Raw genomic sequence first — 20,570 nt, 5'->3', positions numbered from 1 at the left:
TATCAGTTACATTTAGTAATGAAAAGTGCATGGAAGAGTTCCGAATTCTGGTAGTTTCTGCCAAAATGACTTCGTATTAATAATACAATAGTGGCATGAACTGGAACTTTCTGTTAGCACTTAACCATTAAATACTATTCCATAAGAACTTGGCATCATACTGAATTCTAGAATGTTCTCGAAAGTTCTTTTCGTTGTGACGCTGCGATTTAGATAAAGATCGTGACATTGAGATGATGATCAAGCCTAGCATCGTAATATTTCATTTTTAACGTCAAATTAAATCCTAGACTAGGTGTAATCTGTACTGGTAGAGGTAGATAACCAGAACTGACAATGAAGCGAGTTGTATCCTTAGGATCAACTTCCCAGACTTCCACACCTTGGGTAATATTTGGCCTCCTATATTGTAAGCCCTGCAGCGTTTCTCTTCTTTCCAAGCGAGCGATTGAAAACGGAAGTGAATACACATACAATATAAGCATTTGCGCAACCTACTGCGCCGATGACGTCACGATGCTAGAAACTTCCGTAAACAGAAGCACGCGGAATCAGGAGTTTCGAGGTCTTTCTCGCAGCTTCAAGATTTAGAATCAACTGGAATACACAGAAATAGACATGGATACGGTATATAAGGGCGTTACATGCGACAGAGAGATCAGTTGTCTATATTCAAAGACAGAAATAAGCAAGAAAAAGATATTGGCTAGCGAAAAGCGAACCATACGCTATACATTTTCTCATCGTTTTTATTCATCGCAAGTTTAAGTAAAACGACATCATGCCAGGGAAAGCTCCAGCGATAGGTATTGACTTGGGGACAACCTTCTCCTGTGTTGGTGTTTATCAGCATGGAAAGGTTGAAATCATCGCAAACGACCAGGGCAACCGAACGACACCGAGCTACGTTGCCTTCACAGACAGTGAGAGATTGATCGGCGATGCGGCTAAAAATCAAGTTGCCCTCAACCCACAGAACACAGTGTTCGACGCAAAGAGACTGATTGGCCGTAAATTTGATGATCCAGCGGTGCAGGCAGACAGCAAACACTGGCCCTTCAAGATTGTGAACGATGGCGGTAAACCCAAGGTTCAAGTTGAATACAAAGGTGAGACCAAGAAATGCACTCCTGAAGAAATAAGCTCTATGGTTCTCACTAAGATGAAAGAGACAGCAGAAGCATACTTGGGTCAGAAGGTCAACGAAGCTGTTATCACTGTGCCAGCCTACTTTAATGACTCACAAAGACAGGCCACTAAAGATGCTGGTGCCATAGCAGGTCTGAAAGTACTTCGTATTATCAACGAGCCAACAGCTGCTGCCCTTGCTTATGGACTAGACAAGAAGCTACAGGGTGAGAAAAATGTCCTAATTTTTGACCTGGGTGGTGGCACTTTTGATGTTTCAATCCTGTCAATTGCTGATGGATCCTTGTTTGAGGTACGCTCTACCGCTGGTGATACACACCTTGGTGGTGAAGACTTTGACAACAGGATGGTCAACCACTTCGTACAGGAATTCAAGCGCAAATACAAAAAAGACATCAGTGGTAATAACAGAGCAATGCGACGTCTCAGAACAGCATGTGAGAGAGCAAAGAGAACCCTGTCCAGCAGTTCCCAGGCCAACATAGAAATAGATTCCCTGTATGAAGGTGTTGACTTTTATTCCAGCATCAGCAGGGCCAGATTCGAGGAACTGTGTGCTGACCTTTTCCGTTCTACTCTTGTACCAGTTGAAAAAGCTCTTTTAGATGCTAAACTAGACAAGTCACAAATTGCAGAAATTGTCCTGGTGGGTGGGTCTACACGTATACCCAAGATCCAGAAAATGCTGAAAGATTTTATGAATGGAAAAGAACTGAACCAGTCCATTAACCCAGATGAGGCTGTTGCTTATGGAGCTGCAGTCCAGGCAGCCATATTGACTGGAGTCCAGGATGACACTGTAAAAGATGTGTTGCTCATTGATGTTGTGCCTCTGTCACTGGGTATTGAAACGGCTGGAGGTGTCATGACAAACTTGGTCACCCGCAACACACGTATTCCCACCAAGACATCGCAGATATTCACCACTTATGCCGACAATCAACCAGGGGTCAGCATCCAGGTGTTTGAAGGTGAGAGGGCAATGACCAAGGACAATCATAAACTGGGCACATTTGAGCTAAGTGGCATCCCCCCTGCCCCCCGTGGTGTCCCTCAGATTGAGGTGACTTTTGACATTGACGCTAACAGCATCCTGCATGTAACAGCACAAGACAAGAGCACAGGCAAGTCCAACAACATCACCATTACAAATGACAAAGGCAGACTGTCCAAGGAGGACATTGATCGTATGGTCTCCGAGGCAGAGAAGTACAGCAAAGAAGATGAAATGCAGCGTGAAAAAATAGCAGCCAGAAACAAGTTAGAATCCATGATATTCAGCTACAAGCAGGCTGCTGAAGATGGAGCAGGCAAGATTTCCTCTGAAGACAAAGATGCTGTGTTGAACAAGTGCAATGATACCATGAAGTGGCTAGATGATAATTCACTGGCTGAAAAAGATGAATTTGAGTATCAGCTGAAAGAGCTGGAGAAGGTATGCTCACCAATCATGGCAAAGATCCATGGTGCAGGACAGAGGGGAGCAGGAGATCAGCCTACAGGAGGACCACATGGTGGCCCCACTGTGGAGGAAGTGGACTAATCCAGCAGAAAATCTAGTACCATTGCCAAATGAACTTCTATTATACTATATAAAAATACTTTTTTTAACTTACTGAGTTATACCAAAGATAAACTTTTAATATGATAATGTAAAATCAGAGGAAGTTATTATACAAGTAGGATGTTGAAAAATTGACTATTGTAATCAAAAACTTGCATGTATGGTGTTTGTAAATTAATTTATTGTTGTTACTATTATATTATTCTATGTTACATAACAACAGTTTCTGTTGTTGCTTTAAGAACTGTGATCTGTACTTAATCTTTAATAAGTACAATTGTGATATTTGTTTTCATTTTCAATAAAATTTGAAAAAGAAGAAATGACTCTTTTTGTTTTCAAACTGACAATGTGAAATAATGAATATATTGGATTTGATACTTCTGTGTTTTTGTTAAAGCTTTGTTTTTGTCTAAATTACAATTTTGGTCAAATTACACATTGATGAATGGTACACTACATTATGTCTTTTTGATAGTTAAAGCAGAAGAAATAAGCAGACTTGATCTTGCCTCCGTTTCACAAAAAAACTTAAGTCGGGTTCCCAGAACTTGGTTACCAACATAATTAAGTCCTTACATCGCTTAGTTACGTCGGGCTACTAGTCAACTACAGATTTAATATTCTTTGTGAAATGGGGGCCTGGACTATTTAAATAAACTTAGAACTTCAAGGTCACATACGAAAAAATATATATTTCAAAGAGTAAGTAAGAATAACAAGCATCACTTTAGTAACAAGAAAGTTGCTTTTTTTTCTGTCTTTAATTTAACAATATATTTTTGGGGTTAATGGTTGTAGATTGTACGTGTCATTCAAAATGTTAAAAAAAAACCTAACGAATACTCTATAAATTGCAAGAGTACTGTACTGCTTTCAACATAATACAATTATGAATTGGCAAATATTTAAAACCCAAGTTGACACGCCTCATTGTATGAGACCGATAGGAGATATTGCAGTTCACTTGTTTTCTGAAAAAAGGTCCGACCTCTGCACTGATGTTCAGTGAATAATCTGGCACTGGTTATGTGTTGCTAAGTAGTTCTGCTTAGTCAGTTACATAAAAAGAAAAGCGCACTGTCCTTTGACTTGTGGAATACATGAAAACCTTCCTGCTTTCCCATGCTACAAAAACATACAATTTGCTTTTCTTTAATAAGATATCACAGTCCAGTTGAGAGTTTCATTTTTGTAAAATGAACTGTTCAATAAATTCATTTTGCTCTGCCTCTTCCTTTTGTAAAGCTTCATATTGTACTCGTAACCTGAAAAAAAAAAAAACCAGCAAAAGTTGCTTTATAACTACTGATGCCAATAACAAGACAAAAATTTTACTTAATGCATTACAGCTCTCTGCAGCACATTTTCAAGTTATAAAGACTGAAATGTCAATTTCATGCCAAATGAAACACTAAAATTACAAGAGGTAAATTACTTGAATAAAAGAAAAATGTACCTTTCTGACTGCATTTTCTTTTCAGCTAATAATGCCTGTAGCTGCTGTTGCTGAGCCTCTCTTTGTTTTGCAATTGATTTAAGGAGATTCCTGGATCCAATAGCCTGTGAACAGACAAAGTTGACATAAAAATTCAATATCATGATAATGGATTATTGGAAATATGTAGCACACCGTTTTGTAATATTCAAATTTGAGCATCACCTCCATCTTCATTTCCAACCTTACACTTGATTGACAGATTGAATTGTTTCTTTATAAATTATAGCACCAAATAAAATACATATCTGATCAGTAAAATCTGGTAATAGTCGATCTTATTGTGAACTTGCCTTCATTTTTTCTTTTTCAACTTCTTTTGACACTTTGTCTACCATATCTATAAATGATCCCACTATCTTCTGAAATTCACCCATTTCTGTAATACAAAAATGTAGAGAGCTTGTTATGAATATGTCCAAGTAGCTTCAGGAAAATTTTTATGATTTTTACAATTGCTCAAATATCCGACATGATTTGGGGTTTTTTAGCAAAAAGTAGAAAGAAATGGCTTGGCAATCTTTAAAACTGGGCTTGAGGCATGCTTAAGGCACAAAACCATGGGGTTCTGACTTTAATTGGCAAAAATCGTATCTGAACTTGAATGTATAGTATCTTGTCTTCAAATGCCTTTTCTGACATGTGCATAACAAAATCTTTGTGATATAACTATATGTACTATGGTTTCCATATATTGATACAACCTGGGTATCTGACAATTTTTAATTGACATCATAGCATACAAGATATTATAAAACCTGAAGTCTAAATGACTTAACTTACATCTAGAAACTAAAGTGAACTTTTTCGAAAAGGTCAAAAACACTTTTTAAAAAAATGAACAGTATGCCATTTTATGATGTAAAATTAAGAATTCAAATTTTAATTATCAACAATGTATTACTTATACCAAAGCCGACTACAAAATACTATCCACAGTTTTTAACCCCATTTCGAGTTCTGGACTTTATTTAATTTTCACTTATTATTATCTTCTCTTATCATATCAAAGGAATAACACTTATGTATGGCGAGTTTATCACGGGTACTTACTATCTACAAAATCTTTACATTCTTCCTTCAATTCTGTGGTATCTTGAGACACCTCTGGCTCAAGCACCCTTATCTTATTTAACTCGTCAAAATGAAGACCCGCTCTGGCAAGTGCCTCGTCCGCCATTTTCAAACACTGGAATGTTGCTAAGAAGAGCTATCTGGATACCTGCAAATAGTTTTGTAAAGACAAGAAAGTGACCTGAGGGTATCATTTGATTATCATTGAATAAAAAAATAGATATGTGCATTATTGTACGTGAAAATTAGATTTCACAATATCATGGAAGTTTTATTCTATTTATATTATCCTTTAAATATGTTTAAAATATATGCTGACTTTTTCTGTATCGGTGACCTCAGATTAGATTACTCATGAGCTGAAAATAAGCTTCTATATATAAGCTTGAAATAATCTGCGACACCGGTTCATAACTTCCCCGTCGGTTGACAGACGACGGGGAACACTATTCCAAGAACGTTGGTTGTGTTAATTGTAATCGAACTCCCACCATGTCGGGAGAACCGGCACTTAAATCTGAGCCGAATGTCGGGAATGGAGACACTGCCCGAACTGTCATCAAAGGAAATGCGTCTAAATATGTGAAGTTAAATGTGGGTGGATCATTGCACTACACAACTATAGGGACATTAACGAAGCACGACAATATGCTGAGAGCAATGTTTAGCGGTCGTATGGAGGTCTTAACAGACTCAGAAGGTTAGTTGGCAGCAAATGCTACTAATTTTTAAACTGGGCGTGTATTTTGGAAGTGTATATGAAGGTACTTGATATTTACCCAATTTGTTGAAGTTATACAGCTTCAATAGGCGAGGTCTGAGTTTCTCAGAATTGTGTTTAGCTGCCACATTGGTTTGTTGAGGAATCTTTATATTTAATAATGCACATGTCCACCTAGCACGAAAATTCATGCATAAGCACTCCTACATGTACTCAGTATTGACGATTCTGATATGTACTGTCTGCTAACGCATGAAAGCAAAGGCCTCAACCTCAAGTCCATCTACCCTGCATACCACAGTCTACATCTATACAAATAACATTTTAAAACCTGACATATTAGCTAACCAATAGAAAACTATAAATACAGTAAAAAAGAAATATTCTTTGTGGTATAATTTACATCTTGGAATTTAATTTCAAGAAGTTCTGCCACAACTTACAAATAACAACATTAATTTTTGCATGAACAGGTTGGATCCTTATAGATCGCTGTGGGAAGCACTTCGGTACAATACTTAATTTTCTGCGAGATGGGTCCGTGGCTCTGCCAGACAACAGAAGGGAAATTGCAGAGATATTAGCAGAAGCAAAGTACTATTTAGTGCAAGATCTTGTAACCATATGTGAAGCAGCATTGAAGAAAAAGCAAGAAGAAATGGATCCTATCTGCAAAGTTCCATTGATCACATCTAGTAAAGAGGAGCAATTGCTGATCAGCTCAACATCAAAGGTAACTATATGTCGACTATGGGATGAACAGCTGATGCAAACCATTGATCTGTATTCATTTATTCATTAATGGAACAGAATTATACACACACCAACATATTTTGCATCTATAACCAGTGAAAATTATTCCTCTTGCTTAATTTTGCTCTAAATGTTTATATATTGTTTATATTTTGATATTTTAAAATATTGGTGCCTTTTATTATTATCATTATGCTTTTAACACTGTATTTTGTATATTTGCATAACTTTGAATTTTCTGTTCATTTCAGCCTGTAGTGAAGTTGTCGTGCAATAGACATAATAACAAATACTCTTACACAAGGTAATAATGTAAACCATTTCGCAGAATTGTTTTGATGAATTTAAATGCATGCCCCCCCCCCCCCCCCCAAAAAAAAAGAAAAAGTTTGATTTTTATGATATGCTCATCCCATTCTTTAAAAAATATATGTAATATAGGATATAGGGGGGATACATTTAAAACTGTGATATTCTAACTATTTGTGAATTTGTTAGACATTTTGGTAAATAATATGACATGGGGGAAATGTTTAGTTTTAAAATGAAAATAATTTGGTGATTAATTACCATGATATAATGTTAGTATACTGTGTTTAAAATATTTAAACTGCATTACTTGCACAGAAAGCATTAGAATAAAGTTTTTCACATCAGTCTTTATAATAGCAAAGGTTTGCAAAGAATTTTGTTCTTCTCAAATGAAATTCAAAAAGCCTTCAAAATTTTTTAATGAAATTCAAAACATGGTATAGAAAATATCAGTTTACTAAATTGAATATTTTACACCAATAAATGGCCTCCTGTGCATTAGATTTGTTTTTCCCCAATCTTTCTTTTTGTTTTTTGATTGTGTGTCTAATTTTCTTTTGTATATTTCAGTCATTCTGATGACAATTTATTGAGGAACCTGGAGCTCTTTGACAAGTTATCACTGAGATTTAATGGGCGTGTTTTGTTTGTGAAGGACGTCATTGGAAGTAATGAGATCTGTTGCTGGTCTTTTTATGGACATGGATCAAAAATAGCAGAGGTCTGCTGTACCTCTATAGTATATGGAACAGATAAAAAACACACAAAGGTGGGTATGGAATAATTAATATATGATGTATGATTAGAATAAGATCTGTTCACATTTTGGTCCATAATAGATAAAAAAAAGTTCTAAAACATCAGTCAGTTATTTTGAAATGCTGGTATTAAAAACTTGAAAATTAAAATCCGTTCTTTTTTATGTACAGACACAGATGTGTCTGTACATATTGCCATCACCTGCGTCTGTCGTCGCCGGCGCCGTGCACTTTCCTTGTAAACACGATACGTGGAGGGCAGTTTTACTTTTTGGCTTTATATTTACAGAGCTGATGAATATTCATAAAACGCAGGTCAAGTTCGAAAATCAGCATGATAGGGCCATTATTGTAGAAGTTATACTGTTTTTTCACTTTTTAAGCATATATGCAACACTGTAAACATATTTTAAGGAAAACCGATAAGCCTGTTGTCATAAAACTCACAGGAGTAATAAATCTTACTAAAACACAGGTCAAGTTCGAAAATCAGCATGATTGGGCCACTATTTTAGTAGTTATGCTTTTTTTTCACTTTTCAGTATATATGCAACACTGTAAACACAATATAAGAAAAACAGATTGGCCAATTGTCAATAAACTCACAGGAGTGGTCAATCCTGCCAAAAGGCAGGTTGAGTTCGAAAATCAGCAAATTCGGGCTATTATTTTAGAAGTTATGCTGTTTTTTCACATTTCCTCAGATTCAATTCTTAGGCATGTTAACAGTCTCATTATTTAATTAATAAGATACATAAAAGTGTTTGTTTGACATTTCCTGCATCTTTACAACATTGTTAGTTGATTTTGTAAAAATGATGGTAAACTTGTTATCGTGTATTGTGTAATAAAGTGTCAAAAATGGAAATAAACTCTTATCATTGCAGTTTGTCAGATTCAATCATTCACTGTGTTCAGAATCTCAGAATGGACATTTAACACTGTTCTATTGATATTTTTCCCAACTCATCAATTTTCTTAGTTGATCATATAAAAATGGCAGTAAACTGTTAATTTTGTTTTATGTTAAAAATTGTAAAAAATGAAAAAAAAACATCTCAGAACAGTGCTGTCTTGTTTACATTTTGGCTTTTTCAAGTTGTGACTTTGAAGTTCCATGGGCCTGAAGACCTTTGCTAGTCACATTTTCTGAATATCCATGATACTAATATTTTATTATTAAAAATGGATGGTCATTATGCTGTTAAACATTATGTAATATTGCATCAAAATTTGAAAAAAAAAACTATTTTGGGCACTGCTCCAATGATGACCATATAAGAAAAACCATGCACTTCAGAATCTCAGAATGGAAGAAATTGGACATTTAACACTGCTCTATTGATATTTTTCTCATCTCATCAATTTTCTTACTTGATCATATAAAAAATGGCAGTAAACTGGTAATTTTGTTTTATGTTAAAAGTGGTTAAAATGGAAAAAAAAACATTTCAGAACAGTGCTGTCTTGTTTACATTTTGGCATTTTCAAGTTGTGACTTTGAAGTTCCATGGGCCTGAAGACCTTTGCTGAATATCCATGATACTAATATTTTGTTATTAAAAATTGATGGTCATTATGCTGTAAAACATTATGTAATATTGCATCAAAATTTGAAAAAAACCTATTTTGGGCACTGCTCCCATGATGACCATTTAAGAAAAACCATGTCACTTACTGTTCTCAAACTTACAGGAAAGAAACATGGGACTAAAATATAGCTTCAGTAGGCAATGCAATCTGCCAGTTAAACATTTTTTGGTGAAAATTTAATTTTTCACATATTGGCATTTTCAATGTGTGACTTTGAAGTTCTACGGGCTTGAAGACCCATGCTAGTCACATTTTCTGAAAATCCATGATATGTATATTTTATTATTAAAAATTGATTGACATTATGCTGTTAAAGCCATTATGTAATATTGCATCAAAATAGAAGAAAACACAATTTTGGGTGCTGCTGCCATGATGACCATTTTGGGAAAACACGTTACTTACGATTGCCAAACTTTCAAAAAAGAAATACAGGACTAAAGTGCAGCCTGAGTTGGAAAAGCAGTCTAATTGACTTCTTTTTCTGGAAGTTTTACATTTTCAAAGTGTGAACTTGAACTCCCATGGGCCTGAAGCCTTATGCTTGTTACACATTTTACTTACATTGGTATTACCTGTTGAGCAAAATTAAAATTTGATGTTGAATTTGCAGTTTAACATAATGTACTTTTGCATCAGAATTGACAGTAGCCTATTTTGTTATTTTCTGGTTTTTGTCTGTACATTTGACAGCTTTGCTGCCTTGTTAATGGCTGCTTTAAAATGTATCAACAGGTTGAGTTTCCTGAGGCAAGAATATATGAAGAGACACTGAATGTATTGCTGTATGAAAATCGTGACAAGGGTCCTGATGCAGAGCTGATGCAGGCCACTAGAGGACACACCGTAGGCGCCACAGTGGCTGGTTATCACAGTGATGATGAGGAAGAGAGGGAGAGGATCGAGAGAGGTGTAGATAGATTACGACGGAAATAAACCATTTGTTTCAGAAAAAAAAGACTTGTATAAAAACTTTTAAAATAACTTTGTGATATTGTCCTTTTATGGGAATGAAGAAGGGGAGTGGGTGCAAGGATTGACTGCTTGAATCAGTGAAAACTGTAAGTTTGATACAATTAAAAGACATCTCACACCTTTATCAAATGTTTCAAATGTTAAGGAAAGCAAGAAAATATGTCATTTCTCTTTTAAGTTAATAAAGTAAGGACAACGTTTAACAAACTTTAAATGTTATCATGTCTTCATTTAAACTGTCACTGGAATGTCATTTACTGTATTTGAACACACTAGTACAATGTGATACAAATTATTATAACCATTTGGTTTTTGTCTGGTAATCTGTAAACATTCTTCTATGGACACAGTCTTTGTTCGACCATCTCCTCCTCCAGTAACCCATCACTTCCATTAGGAGTTTAGACACACAATCTGGAAATTGCATACTAGAATTGTATTACATTTGATTTCTTTAAAAGTGTACATAGTACTGACATTGAAATATGTTTATATAAATCTTAGACACATAAAGCAGGCACCAGTCCACATGTTTCTATTTCCCGATTTAATAATGTGTCCAATTTGCAAATTTCTACTGGTAATTTTTATTGTAGTGCTTGTAAGGCATACCAATCTGTTTCAGGGAAGATGCGTTTTTCAAAAACGTTCTCTGTCTTGGATGCCTTCCTCTTCAGTTTTTAAAACTAAAGGGCCATTATACTGTCGACTTGCAAATAAAAAAATGGGTGAAATTCCTAGTAAATATTCCTTCAAGCCACAATCTTCAGATGATCTTAAGATTTATCTACATTTTGTTCAATCCGAACTGACGTTTACATATAATAAGTTAAGTATCTAAATAGAAATTTTGAACGGGGTGAGTTGGTGACCTGGCTAAACGCGGTATTGGAAATCCAGGCTCTCTTACCCGGAGTGTCAGGGCACTATAAAGCTAGCTTGTCACTTTACTTTTCCATGTGTTAGCTTTACAGTGTTAACAGCTTTACGGTATTGCTGATGTGGGTCATATATGAAATCAAGATCGAGCTGGCAATACCACAATCTAGAACCTAGGGTACGCTCGCTTTATATACATCTTTAATACGAACATGATAGACCAGTAAACTGGAGAAACCCTTAAAAAACACTATTTCAATTGCAAATTATAAGTTATGAGGTAGAAGACAAGAAGTGCTTTTCGTCATTTGACAAACGGCTTGTGATTATAATGAGCCAAAGATTCGTAAAATGAAACTTCCTGACAGACAATAAAAGGTGCGTCTGAGCAAGGAAGTGGATGTCTACTTACTTAGCCTGATGATGTGTTGATTCTACCGGTTTCCCACATCTGAAGTATTATGCAATTTTTTTCTAATTTCGAAAAATTTATGGAACATGGCTTCTTAGAATCTTGACAAACAGGACGCACTGATAATCGATAATCATTACAAGGCATTATCATCACGCCATACAGATCGTGAAATATGTTGATCCTACATCATTTCCTTGTTTGTCCATAGTTAGAATTACCGCTGTCTGCATTCTTGCTTACGGTTTTTATTTCACATTTGTTCTGATCCACTAGTGTTAAGGTTTTTTAAACATATCTGTAATAGACGTATTTTGGGATATGTTACATGTCTTGAGACACTGTTGGTAAAAAGAAGGACCCGCACACGGAGGATTGTGAAAGTATGGCTAAGAAAACAAGTTCTTAATTTAGAAAATTGACCAGCGGACGACCGGTGACGTCTGTTTCTTTCCGTGAGAAATGCCCCAGTGCTGCTCAGCACTTACCGAAGGAAAACACTACAGACAATTGAGATTGTTGTATGTAGTACAATTGTTGTATGCCAAAAGTAATTTGGTAATATTTAAAGAGGCTCTGCCACTTTGTTAATCGATACGGACAGAACCATTTGTCGCTATCGGTTTCTCGTCAAGCGATTTTAAATGGAATGTTCCGACTAATCCCATTATTAAGATTTGAATGGTACCATTATGCATCTTCTAATATGAATGAAAAATCTTGATGGCATACGCCAATGACAACTAAATCAAACGTAAAATAAAGCACGCAAACATTCAATAGACACCAGCGGTATTCTGAGTATGAGCATTGCAGTGAAAATATATCAATCAAAAATGCCCCACAAGTGCAGTTCATAAGCGATTGTTGGTTAAATGACCGTCAGTTCCTCTTTAAGCATTTGCATTTAATTATTTTTCTTTCGTGATATAACCCCGTCATCCTCCAAACTCTTAGTGAAGGTAAGTGATGTGCTGCTAGTTAATCGGTCCTCCATACATCTTGTTTTTGATTTCTTGTATTGAAGAATAATCACATAAAAATTAAATTTAATATCTCGCAAAGCCAAAAGGTTTCCAGTATCAAACGCGATATTTCATTTCCTCGCATTTTTATATTACCAAAATTTCAGTGAGATAAAGCTAAGTGTTTATCAGGGGTTTTAATTTCAACCATCGAAATGAGTGGAAGGTTCGAATGCAAAGTGGATGGCGCTCCACTCCCTATCGATGTCAGAGTACAAAAGGTTGTTAATGATATCTTAAATTTTTCATGTGCATTTCATCGATTTTGCCATGCTAACCATCAACGAGCTTGAATACATTGTTCCGTTTTGCGGAAGTTACTATGCAGTTGGTGACAACTGTTTGAACACAAAAGCTGGATCGATGTGACGATGGTGGGGAATCGATTGTGTGAGGGGAGGAGACTGCTGGGCTAGGTTGGTTCAGATGCGATACCGTTAGTGAGCCGTAACTGTGGAGCGCAGTTAGCTGCATTAAAGCTAATCTTGTATGTAAGCAGGCGCTATAGTTCCAGATACTGCTTTTTTAACATTTCTAATTCGAAATAATATTTAACAGCGAAGTGGCAAGAGATACTGCAGTAAAAGGTGTGACTATTCAGAAAAAGGCAGGAGATCGTTGCGTCGTTTTTTTTTTTCACACGAGCAGTATAAAGAGCCATGCCGGAAAAAGTCGACGGATCCCCGACTGGTTCGGGAGGTTCTAGAAACTCCCGACATTTAGGATCTGCTTTGTCCAGCGTCAGTCGCAACTCCAACGGTTCTCTTGTATCTGACCGCCCAAATTTGGAGATCACTTTCCAGGAGCCCCTAGAGAAGAAATATGAGTGCCCCGTGTGTTGCCAGGTTTTGCGCTACCCCATCCAGTTTGACGAATGCGGACACAGATGCTGCTCCTCCTGCTTGCCAGAGTTACTTAGGTAAGCGGTAAAATGTGAAACTGCCATGTCTGGAGTAGTGAACAATGTCATATAGTTTCGCCGTGTAATTTTGAATTGACACGGATTTCAATAGACGCAATGGAAGATTGATTTATGTTACGGACGTTTTTTTGAAATTCACAGTTACATGGATAATTACAAGCTGATAGATTCTCGTTAATTAAATTTTTTTACGTACCTGCATGTCTGGATCTTTGCTACCTCTTGTTTTGCTGAATGAAAAAAAATATTGACAAATTTGGGATTTCTTGTTCCCAAGAAAGTACAATTTCTATTCGGTACGATAAATTTGTCTGTTTCTGCTTTCTTAGAAATAGGCCTATAAGAAATAATGACAATAACACATACATTTAATTGAAAGTGATTGAAAATGGTGTGAATTGCGTCTTCGTAGTTATGAAATTAGAAATTAAACTAACACTAAATTAGAACTCTCCCTCTCATTCTCTTAGATAAAAAAGGATAATGACCCCTACGTAGTTTCAATATTTTCTTTAAATTCAGGGTCGCCCCAAGATGCCCAATTGACCAGCGGCACATTGACAGAGATAAGGTAAGGCCAGACGAAACTGAAAACTTGACGAACATGAGTGATCGCCCCTAATTTTATGAAAATCATACTTTTTTCGCATCTTTTTTTCAAATGGAAAAGAAAAATACATTGGCTCTTTGTTTGTTAGATGGAGACACGATAATTAACCCCAGGAACAACCCTGAATGTCTTTATATTGTAAAATCGTCACACTGTGGATTTAACATTCCCTCCCCTAAAACACGTCTCTTACATTCATCTTCATCACATGCTAAAAGATAATTTAAAAAATGAAAAATTTTCTATTGATCGACCTTGTTCGAGAGTCGCCTCCCCTCACCAAAGTCATTTATTTTCGTTGGCCTAATTTCCATTCTTTCTAGAAAAAATCTATTAAAAGAAAACTGATCTTTTTGTCTATACCATATCGATTTTGTGTTATATTTTTAAAGATGTGAATGCAATTTCCTGACCTCTCTTACAAACGCATTATTTGTGTTACTGTAAATTCAAGGTTAACAGTCATCAATATGTAATGCTTATACAGATGGTTGGCATTGACAAAACATCCGTCTTTTCAAACATTGCTATATTTTTTTTGTTAGCTTATGGACTGGCTGAAGTGAATGTCGGGCGCTAAATGAATATGTCATTTTCATTTCCTTATTGTATTTTTTGAAAAACTTCTTTTTCAAAATAGCCGTATTGATCTATGAAATCCCTTTTCTTCAAATACACATGTGATTCAGCTCGGCACAAAAAGGGCATTAGTTGCTAATAACTAAATTATGGAGCATGGAAACGAGACTCTGACATCAAGTTTAGAAAAACATTTTTATTATTGAGTACTGCGTACCAATCATGCTCAATTGATTATCGATGCGAAGATTCCATTTTGCTATTATACAAAATTCTCCCATTTCATCGCAGTTATTGATTATTCTAAAGTATTCTGGAATGACTTTTGGTGTGCGCTGGATGAGAATGATGGTAGTTCGTGTCTCCCGAGGTTTTTTTTTTTTTTTTTTTCATTTCACGCTTACCGTGGTGCGCTTAAATTAACATAGGCTGTGTTAGAATTTTAGTTAAATTAATTTAAGGGCTACTATCAAACTGGCAGTGAATAATTCTGTCACTTGTGTTTGCCTATCTAATTAGTACGAACAGGTCATGCTGAAAGAAATAGAGAGTTGTTTACATTTAAAAAAAGATGCTAAACATCCATAATATATAACAATTCTAACATTATCTGCCCTATTTTGAAATTCACAGACCTGTTAATTAAAGATATAAAAGTATAAAAGTTTAATAGTTACCCTATTTTTCGTCAAGGGATATGATTTTAGCTTTGGAATTCTGAAACTGATAAGGCAAAAGGTATTGCACAAGATATCTCGAATACAAGATGCTATGGTTGACTAACATTTTTCAAATATTGATTATTAATTTACTTATAATTTACGTATTAATTGTTTAATTAATTACTTATGCTCCACGGATTATAAGGAAAATGGCAAAGACTGGGGTCACTCTTTTATTTCTTTTATTTGGGTAATTGGTTGTATAAAGTAATCACAAAAAAGCAAATGGGACTCTGCTTTGGGAGATAAATTATTTAAGATGAGTGTAGGTCGTTTAAAAACAGGCGAAGCAATCCGTCCGTAAATTGCGCAATACAGGAAACGTCCACCTTTGTATTGATGCATCAAAATATTGCTGAGTCATTTTGAAGTTTCCATGTCACGAAAAACGAACAAAAAAAGTTGCAGATTTCAAGCATTGAAGGAGACTGTTTGGAAATGGAAATAAAACGTTGTTCTCACAATGATTGATATTTAACAAGTTAGGGTCGCTTTTATTTATCCTGAACCCATATGAAATTTACTACGATTTTACTTTAATTAATTTACCATGAATTCAAAACGGTAATTCGAAATGACTGTAAAAAGTACTGATCTGTGACATGACCAAATGTAATTGCAAGCGGTAACCTATGAAGAAATTTTGTGGGGTTACTAAAATGCTAATATGTGAAAAAAAAAAAAAACATATGATTAGGAAAGCCTTCGTGCCATAGTTCAGCTATCTTATTGCTTTGGCATAGATAAAAGCCTCCTCAACTGGTCAAAATCAATCAACCAGTATATTGTCATTGTCATTGTATTTCGTTAATTGATTCTGATACTACACTGTTTGGAGGAGATATAAGTATTTTTCTCACAACGACTTTTATCAACTATCCCAGGTCTATGTGGACAAGGCGTTCCAGCGGGATATTGATCACCTGGGCGTCAAGTGCAGCAATGGGCGATGCAAATGGACGGGTGCGCTGAAAGAATTAGTGGTAAGCGTTGCGATTCGGCAATAATGAAAAACGGCACATTTTTGTTTTGATTTGTAGTGTCCGACTGAATATATAAATAAACAGAAATAGTACGTCTGGTAATTGGAATTTCAGTACTGTAAACCACACATTTTCATTGGTTTTGAAATTTACCTGCTTAAAATCGATGATTTGAGGCACTAGCAATAAGCGTCATTTCTGAGTAACAATAACGTACAGAAAGAAGGAGCAAGGAGATATTATAACGATAAACTTGTGTTGCCACAATGTGAAACTTTTACAAATACGTTACAGCAAACAAATGCCCATATAAATTCATGATTTCATTTCTATTAAAACCAATTAACAACCCCGGTTACTTCGATAAACTCCCTAACACGACGTTATCTATTTGCCAGCCACACCAAGAAGATTGCAAGTACAAAGTTATTCCTTGCCCCAAAGGTTGCGGAGCTGAGTTTGAAAAACGTTTCCTTGACAAGCACAGAGATGAAGACTGTCCAAAGAGGAAAATTGCCTGCGAATTCTGCAAGAGCAACATTCTGTTCGAAGAAGAAATTGAACATCTAAACCTCTGCAAGAGATTCCCTATCCCTTGCCCAAATGGTTGCAAACGAAAGGACATACCCAGAGAGGAGGTGGGTAGAGCTTGTTTTTTGGTTGACATTGAAACAAGTGTTTATTTCACCAAATGTGCCCGCAGTACACATTCAATATATCACTTGTACACTATTCATGTTGGTTTTAGGTGGCCGAACACATGGAGGGGGATTGCCCGAAGCAGACAGTACCTTGTCCTTTTGTGGACTGCGGATGTGAGTACAGGGTAAGTAAAACCTATTTTTTTATTTTTATTTTTTTGAAATTGGATTTTTAAAAGAAATTGGAATCGGGACATAATTATGAAAACTTAAATTGCAAAAATGTGCTTTGATAGACTCTATAAGACTTATTGAAAACAAGAGTTTGTAGAAATAGATAAAGAAACCTTAGCATTCTGATAGATTTGTATTTTTGTGAGAGCTGTTATACAAAGTCATACATAAATATGGAATGTGTATCCATCTTCAGTGCAACAGAAAAAAATTGACAGCTCACGTCAATGAAGAGCCCACGATGCATTTAAGCCTGGTGGCAGAAACCATAGCCAGACACAAGGAAATCCTGGATAAGTACAAGCTGTCAATGGAGGACCACACCGAAAAACTTGCAGGAATGGAGAAAAGAATCGAAGGTCTTGAGAAGTTGTACGGCGCTCAGTTCGTTTGGAAAATCGACAGCTACCAAGAGAAGCTCGATGAGGCGAAGGCTGGAACAAAACGCACCATTTTTAGCCAACCGTTCCTCACCAGTCGAAATGGGTACAAGATGGCCCTTTCCGCTTGCCTCTTCGGAGATGGCAAAGGTAAATTGCAGGACTGGCAAGTTGTCACAAAAGTCGTCTATTTTCCTATCGATAAAATGAAACACACTTTAATAACTTCATAACGGACCGTTTGCACTGAGAATCAATTTGTTTTGAATAAATTTAATGTACGTAGTCTTCGTCAAATCAAGCAAGAAACTTTTACATTACGTCGATTACGATTTGAAATTTTAATCGCCTTTTATTGATTTCTTTTCAGCCCGAGGAAAGTTTATGTCACTATTTGCGTGCATTTGCAAAGGTGAATCCGATGCCTTACTCTCGTGGCCTTTTTCGCACCGAGTAACCTTTACGTTGATGGACCAATGCGAGGACCCAGCGGCGCGACGGAACGTCACATATACAGTAAAACCAAACACCTGCAAGGACAATAAACCCTTCTTGGGCAGACCCTCCGGAGATAGAAACGCAAGCTTTGGTGCGCAGAAATTTGTGGAGTTGGAGGTGATGTCAACGCTGGACTACATTCGAGATGACACAATTTTTATCAAAGTGAATGTTGATATGGATGATATGGTTAAGATGTAGGCGATTAAAACACCCAAGTATTCCCACATGCAGGCCATGTGCACTTTAAAGAAAGGGCAATATTTTTACAATATGAAAATATTGGTTGCAGTCGTTATATAATCTAAAATGCATAACGACTGCAGAAGCTATAGGACTTGGACAAAAGGGTGCCTTATTTCAGCCGCCTTGTAGGCTTGTGTCCTACTATCTACCGGTTTAGTGTACAGTAAAGGAATGATTGATTTATTTCAGAGATTGCTCAAAATATGTTTCAGTGAAACAAATGTAGCTATCACCATGATATTAACTTGATATGGATATACAGTCCATTGCACGCCTACAATACTGGAATTTTCACATACAAGCAAATCGTTAAATGGCAGGATGTGCTACGTCCCCATGAAGATGTAAAACGAACTATAATGCAATTTATTATTGTTTTCAAATCAATTCAGAGTGAATTATCACAGAATCTTAACTTTAACCAAAGAAATGTTTTGCGAAATGCGTATATGTATATTTTGAAAGTTCTGCATATCCATTGTAGATATTGATATAACAATGACCTGTTCAAAAGCGTGAAGGTCATGTGCCCGTGCTGAGTAGTTTGTAGCTGGTCCAAAGTATTTTTATACATTACTAACATCGCATGTACTCTTGTCTGTGGCAATATAGATAATAACCCACATTGCCAAAAGTCGTTTGTCAATTTGTTTGAAGGAAAAATATATATTTATGCATTCAAATGTGAAATTTACTCAAAAAAGCATTAAATGTGTATATATTTGCACATATTATTAAAACATATTTGAAATGGTACAACGTTTATCCATAGAAGTTTTCTCTACTTCTATGGTTTATCGTAGTCCTCGGTTGTCGTGTTGCGAGAGACATTATGGTCCTGGTGTCTGTCCTGAGTAGATGTGCACCACTCCTTCCGTCTTATGATGGATTCATTTTTTTTTATAGAGAATTGTACCCGATTGGTTAACCATTGTATGTTTAAAAAATAATGAAACTAATTTGTTTTGAATCTATTTCGATGTTTTGCCATATATTCATAGACTGTACAAAGAAAGTCATGTACATGTATTTGTATTCTCTTTATTGCGAATTATCTGGAATAAAATGTCAGAGGAAAATCGTGTTTGTGACTTATGAATATAGATACAGTCACTTATTTAAACAAATGTTTCTACAGTGAATCATTTTAATTAAATGACCAATGTTAATCTCATGAAATTTAGGCACTTTCTCTGCGCTCATTAGGATAACAGACGATGGATAGAATGTTATATCAAGAAAATTCTATTTTATTAGCCTGTCAGGGTTTCAAATTAGATCTAAGTTATCTTGTTTGAGAGATTGTGAAATTAAAATTTTACGAAAATAATGCATGTACACTTCAGAATACAAACTTTTTCGCCCTTGATCTAAATGTGTTTTTTTTTTTTTTTTTTTTTTTTTTTTTTTTTTTTTGCATTGCTCATAACGTTGGAACCTATCTGCATGACAGAATGCTTAAATTGGAATTACATGGAAATAAGAGATTAACAAACTGAAATAACATCCTAAAGGCATTTCTTGTATAAATTAAAAACTAAAAGCCCGTTTCTATGAATTGCAATTTGATTTGTACCGCATATGCTCTCATTGCCTCGAGTCATTATCTAAATGTTGTTTACCAAATGACATTTTCAAAAATCTCATCAATTCTGAAAAAATCAATACATCTATTTATTATTCATGCACCCTCCACATATATGATATCATTCAAATCGTTACATGCCAAACCTGGACATATATGATATCATTCAAACTGTTACATGTCAAACCCTGACATACTTAATATCATTCAAACCGTTACAAGGCAATCCTCGACATTTGCGATATATGATATCTTTCAAACTGTTACGCGCCATGAAAAGGGCAAAAATCAATAATGTATGTATTTTGTCACAGTGAAACACTTCCTGGACAGGAGAGCAAGGACAACAACCCAGACGCACGAAGGTGGGAATTAATTAATTTCATTTAGGCAGAAGGAAATTCAAACTTTAGCTTGCATACATGTTTTATTTATGTTTTGAATGGATGGTGAATGT

At 35.7% G+C, this 20,570-nt stretch overlaps 4 protein-coding genes across 4 annotated transcripts; 3 read left to right on the top strand and 1 right to left on the bottom strand.

Moving 5' to 3' along the window:
* Nucleotides 1–528: 528 nt before the first annotated feature.
* LOC106181034 (heat shock 70 kDa protein 1B-like) lies at nt 529–3,036 on the top strand. The gene has a single exon (XM_013565280.3). The coding sequence runs from the start codon at nt 782–784 to the stop codon at nt 2,690–2,692; it is 1,911 nt and encodes a 636-aa protein (XP_013420734.1). The 5' UTR covers nt 529–781; the 3' UTR covers nt 2,693–3,036.
* A 352-nt stretch (nt 3,037–3,388) lies between these two features.
* On the bottom strand, nt 3,389–5,448 carry LOC106181038 (intraflagellar transport protein 20 homolog). The gene is made up of 4 exons (XM_013565283.2): nt 5,265–5,448; nt 4,505–4,590; nt 4,173–4,276; nt 3,389–3,981 (listed from the first exon to the last, which is right to left on the bottom strand). Exons 1-4 carry the CDS (start codon nt 5,389–5,391, stop codon nt 3,900–3,902), a joined length of 399 nt encoding a protein of 132 aa, XP_013420737.1. The 5' UTR covers nt 5,392–5,448; the 3' UTR covers nt 3,389–3,899.
* A 154-nt stretch (nt 5,449–5,602) lies between these two features.
* On the top strand, nt 5,603–10,611 carry LOC106181036 (BTB/POZ domain-containing adapter for CUL3-mediated RhoA degradation protein 3). Its single transcript, XM_013565282.2, has 5 exons — nt 5,603–5,985; nt 6,480–6,739; nt 7,011–7,063; nt 7,642–7,840; nt 10,158–10,611. The coding sequence occupies exons 1-5, from the start codon at nt 5,778–5,780 to the stop codon at nt 10,356–10,358; spliced, it is 921 nt and encodes a 306-aa protein (XP_013420736.1). The 5' UTR covers nt 5,603–5,777; the 3' UTR covers nt 10,359–10,611.
* A 721-nt stretch (nt 10,612–11,332) lies between these two features.
* Nucleotides 11,333–19,607, top strand: LOC106181010 (TNF receptor-associated factor 4). Its single transcript, XM_013565250.2, has 7 exons — nt 11,333–13,632; nt 14,158–14,206; nt 16,431–16,529; nt 16,928–17,167; nt 17,278–17,355; nt 17,601–17,934; nt 18,155–19,607. The coding sequence occupies exons 1-7, from the start codon at nt 13,373–13,375 to the stop codon at nt 18,481–18,483; spliced, it is 1,389 nt and encodes a 462-aa protein (XP_013420704.1). The 5' UTR covers nt 11,333–13,372; the 3' UTR covers nt 18,484–19,607.
* The last annotated feature ends 963 nt before the right edge of the window (nt 19,608–20,570 follow it).

This window comes from Lingula anatina, chromosome 1 (genome assembly GCF_051362555.1).
Source record: "Lingula anatina isolate TDL-2025a chromosome 1, LinAna3.0, whole genome shotgun sequence".
Taxonomy (NCBI): Eukaryota; Metazoa; Brachiopoda; class Lingulata; order Lingulida; family Lingulidae; genus Lingula; species Lingula anatina.
Note: the sequence above shows the minus strand (reverse complement) of the source record. Positions and strands in the feature narration are given on the sequence as shown.

Excerpts from the sequence above, each read along its gene's own strand:
- LOC106181034 (XM_013565280.3), top strand. The coding sequence starts at position 782 with ATGCCAGGGAAAGCTCCAGCGATAGGTATTGACTTGGGGACAACCTTC.
- LOC106181038 (XM_013565283.2), bottom strand. The coding sequence starts at position 5,391 with ATGGCGGACGAGGCACTTGCCAGAGCGGGTCTTCATTTTGACGAGTTA. Across the intron at positions 4,277-4,504 it reads TTGAAAAAGAAAAAATGAAG|GCTATTGGATCCAGGAATCT; the intron begins GCAAGTTCACAA and ends GTCTGTTCACAG. Across the intron at positions 3,982-4,172 it reads AAGAAAATGCAGTCAGAAAG|GTTACGAGTACAATATGAAG; the intron begins GTACATTTTTCT and ends TTTTTTTTTCAG.
- LOC106181036 (XM_013565282.2), top strand. The coding sequence starts at position 5,778 with ATGTCGGGAGAACCGGCACTTAAATCTGAGCCGAATGTCGGGAATGGA. Across the intron at positions 5,986-6,479 it reads GGTCTTAACAGACTCAGAAG|GTTGGATCCTTATAGATCGC; the intron begins GTTAGTTGGCAG and ends TTGCATGAACAG. Across the intron at positions 7,841-10,157 it reads CAGATAAAAAACACACAAAG|GTTGAGTTTCCTGAGGCAAG; the intron begins GTGGGTATGGAA and ends ATGTATCAACAG.
- LOC106181010 (XM_013565250.2), top strand. The coding sequence starts at position 13,373 with ATGCCGGAAAAAGTCGACGGATCCCCGACTGGTTCGGGAGGTTCTAGA. Across the intron at positions 13,633-14,157 it reads TGCTTGCCAGAGTTACTTAG|GGTCGCCCCAAGATGCCCAA; the intron begins GTAAGCGGTAAA and ends CTTTAAATTCAG. Across the intron at positions 17,935-18,154 it reads CCTCTTCGGAGATGGCAAAG|CCCGAGGAAAGTTTATGTCA; the intron begins GTAAATTGCAGG and ends ATTTCTTTTCAG.